Source organism: Nothoprocta perdicaria, unplaced genomic scaffold (assembly GCF_003342845.1).
Source record: "Nothoprocta perdicaria isolate Ctin4 unplaced genomic scaffold, notPer1 scaffold_362, whole genome shotgun sequence".
Lineage (NCBI taxonomy): Eukaryota > Metazoa > Chordata > Aves > Tinamiformes > Tinamidae > Nothoprocta > Nothoprocta perdicaria.
Window position 1 is genome coordinate 377,510 of NW_020455602.1, and position 10,568 is coordinate 388,077.

The window sequence follows — 10,568 nt, forward strand, 5'->3', positions numbered from 1 at the left end:
GCATGAAAGCAATTCATTAGGAGAACAAGGGGAAAATACTAACAACAGAATAGTCCCCTTACCACCCTCTTAGCCCTCCCACTTAGCTGCCTGATTGAATGGGAAATGACTTTCCACCTGAAGGCAGCTTTCCATCTGAGGCATTCCTATCTAGATGGGAATGCCTAGAACCAGCAGTTTAATTAACCACATTATTGTCTCCTCATCAGCACAAAACAAAGAAATGCAATAAGCAGTCTTCATCAGTGCTTATTTCAAGTTGCATATGCTCGCATGGTACCTGATAACGTCCCATCAGCATAACCATTTATTGTGTACTTCAGTGCTGAGGTCTGTGACAATGCCTTTTGACAACTTTTGCTTTCATCAAACACACCGAACATCAGCACGTAYTCCCTGTCAAAAAGTCTCTGTGACCCGTCCTCCTTCAGGCTTCCTATGAAGAGGAATCAACAGGTCAGAAGTGAAGCAGTTCCCACAGCAGTGCAATGGCATTCACACGTAGTGAGCTTCCCTCCTCTCCATCCTCTTTTCAGAGGTTAGAGTGTAGTGACTGAGCCTGAGCAGAAATGATTTTAAGAATCGTGGTAATGTGAATTCATTTCTGAAAATGCTCTTGGGGTAGGTAACCATGAAACTGAAAACCTATAATGTTTGAGAGGAGATTAAGCAACTGCCTCAGAGAATTCTGGCTATGTGTTGCAGAGATCACCTTAATGAACAGGAAATCAGAACATTCTTCTGTTCCCATTCAGACCCTGGCCTCTCCTCTTGGACTACAAGGCAAAGAGAACACCCATGATAAGAATCATCTGCAGTGCAAATTCTGCCTTTTCAAGCACTGCACTGAGGTCATCTGCTCCTTTAAAATGCTTAAGAGACCTCTCAACAACCAACCTTTACATAGGAAAGTCTTGGACAAATACTGCAAAACTGAATCAAGTATATGACATTATCTTGTAGAGTCTGTGATAAAGGTGTGATTTCTACCAAGCAGAATTCCCTTTTGGACATAAAAATATCTGCCGTCTGCTGCCCGCCCTCCGCCCCCCCCCCCAAAAAAAAAGGTCTGATTTCACTGGTTCTCTCTAAATTTTGCTCACATCAAAAAGTTCCCTTTGCTACTTTAAATAAATCTACTTAATCCAAGACTAAAATAAGTGTCCTTTTGGAATGCAGGAACTACAAAATTTGGGAACTTGTCGATTATTCTAGTTAGGAAGAGACGCTGGCAGGGGAATTAGCTACCTTTAATGCAATTCTGTTTATTTATGAGAGGCTACAAAGTCCAGCTTTTTTGCACAGGGGATTTATCATGCAAGGAGTGTTCAAACACTGCTTTACCTCAAAAGCTCCTTGTTTATAATCTACCATCTTTGCTGCTCATAATGTGTCAGGCTTTTTACGCATCTACAATATCTCACCTGCCTTGGCTTCCATCTTCTCCTTTTGACTGGACAGTGCCAAGCCAAAGAAACCTTGTTCAGAAGTCTTAAAAGTTTGAGTAGTTACGCATTTGCCAATATTCAAGATAGAAGCATATGCTCAAATTGCCCTTAAGCTAGTGATTAAACCAATCCACTTCAACCCAGCCCACAATATATCCATGAATTTGTTCTAATTTAGACCTATTGAAAATACTAGAAAGAGACAAATCTGAGATTCAAATCCTTGCTAAAAGAGAGGGAGCTACCTCTTGATCAGGGAGGCTTTAAATGGCATGAGTAAAGCAAAGACTATTTCCTATACTTATTCTCTAGAATGGCTGAGTCATTTCAAGTGATGTTTAAAAAAAAGAACATTTATTCTGAAAAGAGACACTGAAGTCTTGTGTTGAATAAGCAACTGTTAAAGGAAAACAATTGAAAATACATTTAATATAGGCAACTATCTATTGATAGCATTATCTAACCATCCTTTAATTAGAGAACTAATCTACATAAAAGCAGGCATTTAAAATTTTAACACCTAAAAGAAAAGATATTGAAAAACCACTTTCTTTGTGCTATACCTAAACACRTGGAATAAAAAAATACTTCCCCTCACTGTCATACCACCTTAATTTAATTAAAAATGAGGCTATGTTACCTTAGAGCTGATATCTACTACACAGAATGTTTCATTACCTTTCCTACAGATAAGTAATGCTCCAATCAGACCAGAGTTGAAATCCATTGTCATGTTCTCATGGGAATAATAGGCATAAGTGAGACATGGAAGGTCGGCTTCTCTTGGCCCAACTTCTTCAGCAATATCCCACACATACGTGTAGACCTGGCCTGGAAGCACAGCATCGTCTCTTTTTTCCACAGATGATGTTCTGTCATCATACAGGGAACCTGCCAAGGAAAGAGCTATACAGTAAGATGGCACGAAGAGGAGCAACTGCAGTACGTCGAACATCTTTCTATAATTGCTATGAAAAAAGCTTGATCTATTTCTTGCCTATGTAGTATTTCAGCTTCATTGGGATGACGCTGGATTCCACTCACATTGTGACCGAGAAGGATATCAAGAAGAGCATCTACCCCACTCCTTGTTTCTTACTCCGTCAAAATTTCCTAGTCAAAATTTATCATTACTGCCAAAAGGTGGGGCTCTTTACTAGCCTGACCGTGGTTAAGACATCATAAAGTTTCAACTTTTGCTCATTGACACTCTGTAGAAGCTGAATACTAACTGCCTACTTGGTCAGCTTTCTGATTATCCCTCATAAAGCCAGACACTGTGCAGGTCTGGGCTGCCTTGTTGCCTTATACTTTTGGTGAACTGCAAATCCAAATGGCAGTCACACAGATGCTAATCTATGGCTGTGATATCCAACAGAAATGAAGGATCACAAAGATGTCATCACAACTGTAGATGCAAAAGGTAAATCAACAGAATAGTCAAATGGAATTGTCTATCACTTCCAATAGTATATGTTCTGCTCAATTCCCTGAAATGAAAGAAAATGACTTTTGTATCCGAACAGTGAACAAACCCTACAGTGACTAAACGCCCTGAAAGTCAGACACTAAAAAAAGCCTACCAAAAAAAAAAAAAAAAAAAGGTAAATTCCAACTAGTTCTCTAGTTATTTGAAAACAGAAGATACTTTTGCTTCCTAATCCTTCAGAATATTAGTATTTCTTGCACATTTTTCCAGGATTCAAAACATTTCAAAACATTTCATCATTGTCAGGCAGTAATTTGCAAACTGCTGATCAGAGCTCTGGCTTAGCACCTAAGGCAGGGAAATCCACTGACCACAGAGAGTCATTCAGGCTCGCTCTGTGCTGGGGCCTGCATCGAACTTCCAACTTGCACGTTATGCTCGCCTGCCACTAGCCTAAATGAGAGCTCCAGGGGCAAAAGCCGGGAATACAATGTTGAGTGTTAGAATGACATTACCTACAACGTCACCTTCCTTTATCACTAATGACCTGATGGGCGCTATTGCAAGGAATTTGGAATTTTTGATCCAACCTCAAGTTTTTACAATTTACTAAAATAGAATATTTTGCAACTACAGGATATGTCCTCTGGAAACTTTGTGGATGTTTACTGCAAGATAATGTCCTGAAGTTCACTTGCTTTGCAAACAGCTAGTCACTTCCTTGTTCCAAAGTTCGCAAAGTTGTCAGACCCTCACACAGCATACTTGATCGGCTCACAGAGGACTTTCTCAGTATTCTCTTCTTCATTTCTATGTAAGTGCTGTCCTGCAAAACTTAAAAACTTTAAAAGTTTAAAACATCCTGCCTCTTCTTCTTTCACTAAAACCTGCACAGGCAATGAAAAATCCAAAACCCCCCAAGGAAAGAGATCCTGCTCAACATTAACACTTTTTGGAGGCCATTCCCTTTCTTGCCATTAAGAACCACAACTAAAACTCTTTCTACAAGAAGCAGGAGCACTGGATTTGTGTCTTCATCCTGTTCAGTTTAGGTCAGGAAAACACAGTAACATGTGGGTTATTTGGGGGGAAGGCCTGTAATAAAATCTCAAAGTTGAAGCTGCTTATCTTTATAAGAAGAGATGTTCTCTAGTGTAGAGTCAGTCTCTATACCTGGATCAAGTCGTCTTTGCAGCCCTGCAGAACTGTGGAAGTTCACTCCACCACTACATTTTCCCTCTTGTGGTAATTACAGCTTTTGACATTCTGCCTAATACTTGTTCCAACAGCGTAATTGCATTCCATTCTTCAGTTGATTTTTAGGTGAAATTAGGTGGCTGGACAGCCTGAAGTTGTGTGTTCCGAAACCTGCTAATTCTCCCCATGTGGGACTCAATCACTGTGGTAAACTGTAAACCACGGAGCTGTATTAGTACTATCCAAATAAGTTCAGCTCCTGCTGGGAAATACAAAACACTTTTGCTTCCTCGGCTGGTTAACAGTCAAACACAGGTAGGAAGTTGGTTGGGAGAATACACATGCCAGACACCACTCTACGTAGTACTACACTGAGGAACAAGAAAGACAACAAGGTGACAGAGCCCTGGCACAGGCTGCCCAAGGAGGTTGTGGAGTCTCCTTCTCTGGAGATCTTCCAATCCTGCCTGGATGCCGCCCTGTGCCCCGTGCTCTGTGTGTCCCTGCTGGAGCAGGGAGCTTGGGCTAGATGATCCCTAGAGGTCCCTTCCAACCTCAACCATTCTGTGAAGGGGTGTGAAGTTCTAACCCATGCTCCATCAACAGGTGCCACACATTTGTGCTACCCATCTCCAAGTATTGTTCTGGGGCTCTCTCTGTGTTTCATGCAGTAATGTACAAACAAAAAAACAAAATATGTTTTTTTTATAGCATTTACCTTCAGCCTTCTTGTTGTAGGCTATGCCTTGGGGATGAATGCTGAGTGCTTTGTCAGCCATGTTCTTAAAGTGAACTACTAAAGTATCTCCCACTTCGGCACGCAGAGTTGGTCCCAGAAGTCCTGCAGTTATTCATGATAGGGAGAGAGCAAAATATCGGTAAAACAGTGTGTTTAGTGAAAGGAAGAGATCTTTCCCAGCAGGGAAAAAGAGTTCTTGTAAAGCACACATTGCACAAAACATAGGTAGAGAATGTAATAGCACCACAATGAAGATTTTTTTGTAGAAAGACATGGGAATTTAACACAGCTCTTAGTCGATAATGCTATAAATTGTGTGTGTTTGGCAACTAAAACTTAAAAAAAAATAAAATCAGAGGAAAATGGCAGTACAAAAAAAAAAGTTATTTTTCAGATGCTTATTTTTCAAAAATTTATCAAAATGTTCATTTTGAAGCTGATTAGGAATTTCTAGGAATCTTTTACACACAATTTAAGCAGACAGTTTTAGGAAGGCAGATTTTTCCATCACAGAGTGGCATTTAAAGACATAACCAGCTCCATGTTCCATGTTATTTTAGGTATGGATTTTAAGATGGACTTGCATCCCTACTGCCTGCCATGTGGCAAAAATAAACACTGGAAGTAACCTGCTAGGACAACTATGGCCCTGTTGGTGTCTTTCTTTGTAAAACAATTCTGTAAATTTATTCCTCTGGAAAGAAAACAGCAGTTTCAGAAAAGATGGGAGAACCTCCAAAGCGAAAGGAATCAAATAATAGACAAGACCTTTCAGGATGACTTGTAAGAGTTTGATAGCACCACTTTTATACACATTTGTTTTGAAATTTAAGTGGCTAAATATCTACAGTTATTCTACTTGTTAAGATGAAGCAATTGCAGAGCATAAAAACTGCATTGGTCTATAAAAATATAAGTACCATATTTATGGATGGCATGAGAACCTGTCCCTGTCTATCTAAAGTGTCTTCAACAGCGACACATGGCAAACACAAGGGGATGTCTCTCACACCCATCGTAACAGCTGTCTTTTTCTTACCCCTGTTCCATCAGAACTACGTTCAGACTCAGACCCGAGATTCTTCCAAAGTGAATTCATAGCGCCGTCATTGTGACTGTACAATTCTAAACATGYAAGGGGAGTCTCAACAGATGCAGAAAATGAAAGAAAAAATTCTACATTATGCAACTGATTTGCAGATAGCATCAAGCATTAGCTTCTCAAAACTCAATTTCTTCATGGCCTCTCACAGGACAAAACAGATTTGTTTATTTTGCTGTTAGCTGCAAGACAAGCCCKAAACAAATGAACAAAAACCCCATCCCAGAACACTTCCTTCCAGTTTACCTGCAAATTTATTTGCTGGCTTTTCTCTCTTAAAATCCACTTCATATTCTCTGTAAGCAATTTTCTTAAACACAGGATCTGAATGTGCCAATCTGAAACAAAAAGAATCACGATAAAAATTACAAGGCCAAAGCTTCTCAGAGATGCATGGCTGTTCAGCAGATATCTCAGAAAGTGAATCTGACAGAGCAGTGAGACAAACCTGGATTTTTCTTTATTCAGCCCCCTGCTGGAGCTTTAAGACTCACAACAATGATTCTACAGCGGCATCAGCAGCAAGCAGCTGCAGCCRCAGCATTCAAGACAAACACAAAACTTTCCTGACAACATTTAAGGCACCCACAGCAAGTCAGAAAATCACTTTCCGAGAAACATGGCATTAGTCCTTAGACTTATTACACATCCCTGTCTCTCTCTTGCACATGGGCACACACACACAAGCAGACTAGACCACTGTATTTTGGAAATCACAAAGACAAGCAGAAGAAAAACAGCATGCAACATGTTTGAAATGGAAATAATAAAGAAATGAGGGCTGGAGGGAGGATGGCATGTATTTATTTTCACATACCTTGGTTATTTCCTTAGTATTTCCTATTGCTAGATCTAACAGCAAGTCTTTTTTTTTTTTTTTTTTTAATATTTATTGCCTTTTCAATTAAACAAGGTACATATTTGAAAGTGGGAAGTGTATAGAGTGTATAGACTGGACAAGGACAGAGAGACTCTCTTTGGTGAAGAGGCTCCTTCACAGTGACATTCGGGATCCGTAAGGAGATAATCTCATTTTGCAAAGTTATAAATCCCTTAGTGACACTCAAACTAACAAGTATAGCAGAAGCAGTATCTGTTTCCGTTCATTCTGCTCTCTTTGACAGCATCAACAAGATTTGATTTTACTCTTAAGGAAAAGGGTGTGATACGTAATCCTGTCTGAATACATCAATGTTCAATGCACATCAGACTAAGGTGGAAATTTATCAATGCCAATTATAGGGCCATAGGAAGTGAATACTTAAGTTACTAGCACTTCAAAAATCTCCAACTACAGGATCAGGTCTGGTTACATAACCTTCAGTCCTGGGATTAGCAGCAGTGTATGCACAAATAAGGCATTTCAAAGTAAAAATGTATTATAAATATCACTTACACATGGTAAGCAATAAACCTCTCTGAAGACAAAAAGACTGAGGCTCAGAAAAGTTAAGCAACCTGCCCAAAGTCCTATGATGTGCAGTAAATAAAAAGTAAAAACAAAAAAAAAGCTGTCTATGGGGACTATAGTGAACATAGCCTCAGCTGCGAGCTCCCAGTCTAATTTAAACAAAATCCTAAATTAGATCAAAGGTTTGCCATGCCTGGCATTGCACGTTCAGTGTTTATAATGTTAAGCATCATATCGGTTGTACAAGAACATACTTTGTATGCTTGCTTGCTGTGTGAATGCAGGCTGGCCATTCTGCAGCGCTATCTAAAAATATTTGCAATTATTACAGTACAGCAATGCTTGATCCTACAACCTTTGCTCAGGCAAACTCAGGAAAAAAAATTACAAAAACTACTGAACAACTCAGCAACAGCAGCAGCCAATTCCAAAGTTCATCAGGCTCCAAAGTGAAAGTGATGGCATCCAAATTAGAAGCCATTTATGCCTTCAGTCAAGTATCAGAATCTGAAAAGTTTCCGAAATCCTASCAAACCAAGGTTCGACTTAACATTGCTCAAAATTCATGTGTCTCAAAATAATGACACTCAAAAAACAAACAAACAAAACCAGAAAAAAACCCACACAGATTATTATAAAAGCAAGTCCTGGAATATATTGAACAAAACATCTCTGAAAACAAAAATAATATTGAGAACTAATCAAGTCACTAAAAAGAAGCTTTTAATACTTCATTGGCTGCAGTTCAGATCATGCTGTTTAAAGATACCCAGTTCCTCTGAAGTCAACAGATCAGGCTCTAAAGTCCTCCTGGGCTCTCAAATGCCTCAGGAAACTCAGAAAACACTTTCTGTCACAAGAGAGGACACGTTTCATCCTCCTTATCTTGAACTTTGTTACCTGGACTTTTCCTCAGTCTGTGGCTTGTAGGTCCAGCTAGTGACCTGGGCAGCGATATAGAACTCCCTGATCTTCGCAGCTCCCACGACGCGTTTCTCCGAATCCGGCCAGCACAACCCGAGCAGCAGCAAGGGCAGGAGACGCATGCAATGGAGTATCATGATGCAGACAGATGCCCACAGATGTTGCTCTGAAAGGCAAGGCGGAAACGGCCGCTTTTATTGCTGCTGCTGCTCCCAACTTCCCCTCCGAAATGAAATAATTATGATGCAAGACGGCCACAGCGTTCTCTATGCTCAGGTCGTTGCTTTTCACCTCCTCCCCTTGCTGAGAGGGATCCAATAGAGATAAAAAGCTGTGTAAACTCGTTCCCTTCCCTCCCCTCCTCCACATGATTTTCACAGAGACACAAGCATCAATGAGAAGCGGCTTCAGCCCCACTGCAAGCTGTAGTTAAGCCATCATCTACTGGAGGAGCAAGATAACTAGAGGCCAAAAGGCTTGATGTACAGGGATAAGAAGCAAGGAGGCACGTTTTCTGAGCCCAGATGCCACTTGTCCTAAAATCTAAGCAACGTGAGACAGCAAAATGAGGCTGGATTAGGTCTGGGGGCTCCAGCTGGATACGGAGCTAAATTACTGGTTCAAACTTAGGTCAGGTTATCTCATATTGTTACCTTATGATAGCAATTCAGTAACCTTTCCAAATGCATGGTCAACTGCAGCTTTGTCTCCAGATATCTATAGTCTCAAATAATGTCTATTGAGCCATTCTCAGATCAGTCTGAAGACTTGCCCACAGTCAGAATCCTTCCAAATGAGTTTTGATCAGGATCTGTTGAAATTTATCAACACATAAATTAAGAAAATGCCTTTTGATGAGCTAATCACACACATGAACCATATCAACAAAAAGATGATCCTCTCTCTCCTGAGCAGTTTGCCAAATCAACCTGAAAATTGACTTTTATCTGCACTGGAATTAATGGAAAAAGAAAAAAAAWATATATATATATTTTTGTAAACAGAAGGGTATATCGTTTTCAATAATCTTTTGCTTCTGTTTTTAAGAAAATTAAATTGACCTAGAACCCTAAATCAAAATAATACCATTTTATATTCAGACAAAAATGAGGATGAAATTTCCTCAGACTACTTTGAAAAAACAACTGGTAACTTCTATATTTGTTACATACTTTAAAAGCAGAACAGCCTGACAGCCTGCATGATAATTCCATTCAAACAAGCACCATGTGGCCTTATGAGAGACGGAAACATGGATGAGCCCTAAACCCCAAATATTTCTTGCCACTTCTGGATAATTTAGTACCTAAACCTGAAAACAGCCGTGATCACTCAGACAGCATGAGTAGAGGCATCACAAAAAGTTTCAAGGTAGCATACTGAAATAAATGTTAAAAAAAATCTTGGATTGTTTCTGCATGGAGCAGATCACTTGTATCCAAGAACTCCTTTGACGCAAACATATACAAAAGAGATTCAAAAMCCATGATTTAGCAAAAAGTAGGTTGGGCCACACATGTTAAATAACTTTACATAACAAAAGTCATATAAAGACAGTCCAACAGCATTTCCTTACTAATTATTGTTTTGATTGGGGATTCCACCACAACCTTTGGTGCTTCAATGATTTTTTAAGCAGGAAGATACAGTATTTGCCTCATTTCTACTATGCCCCCAATCTCATTTCTGGCTTGGTAGAATAGGTCAAGATCTCTTTCAACACTGGTCAAGAGTTTAACACTAATGGGCATGACAAGTGCTGTGAAAGCTCCTATAAGGTGCATTAAAAAACAAAACAAAAACAAAAGAAAAAAAACCAACAAAAACCAGAAAAACCCTTCTGGGCGGTTGGACAATTTCTTTTAGAACAATGTTCAGAATTGATGAGGTAGAGCAGGTGCAGAAATGCCAGACACCTCATCTCAATGCTAACATACAGTTACATCTAAAGCATCCTTAAGTCAGCTTGTCTAATTCCAATTCTTAAATATCATAGAATCATAGAATCATAGAATGCCGAAGGTTGGAAGGGACCTCASAGGTCATCGAGTTCAACCCCCCTGCACACGCACGGTCACCTAGAGCATGTGGCACAGGGCGGCATCCAAGCGGGTTTGGAAGATCTCCAAAGAAGGAGACTCCACAACCTCTCTGGGCAGCCTGTGCCAGTGCTTTGTCACCCTCACAGTGAAGAAATGCTTCCTTAAGTTCCTGTGGAACTTCCGATGCTTCAGTTTCAAGCCATTTCCTCTAGTCCTATCACTGTCCACCACTGAAAAGAGGCCAGCCCCCTCCTCCTCACTGCCTCCCTTGAGGTA

The 10,568-nt window shown here is 40.0% G+C and overlaps 1 protein-coding gene across 2 annotated transcripts in view; it reads right to left on the bottom strand.

The window, feature by feature from the left end:
• The window catches only part of F5 (coagulation factor V), a 32,945-nt gene extending 24,495 nt beyond the window's left edge, over nt 1-8,450 (bottom strand). For both annotated transcript variants that reach the window (XM_026044437.1, XM_026044436.1), the window contains exons 1-5: nt 8,227-8,450; nt 6,162-6,253; nt 4,793-4,915; nt 2,127-2,339; nt 281-436 (exon numbers count right to left, since the gene is read on the bottom strand). In XM_026044437.1, the coding sequence (XP_025900222.1) occupies nt 281-436; nt 2,127-2,339; nt 4,793-4,915; nt 6,162-6,253; nt 8,227-8,387 (745 nt within the window). In that variant the 5' untranslated portion in view covers nt 8,388-8,450. The remainder of the gene's footprint in view (nt 1-280; nt 437-2,126; nt 2,340-4,792; nt 4,916-6,161; nt 6,254-8,226) is intronic.
• Nucleotides 8,451-10,568: the final 2,118 nt, after the last annotated feature.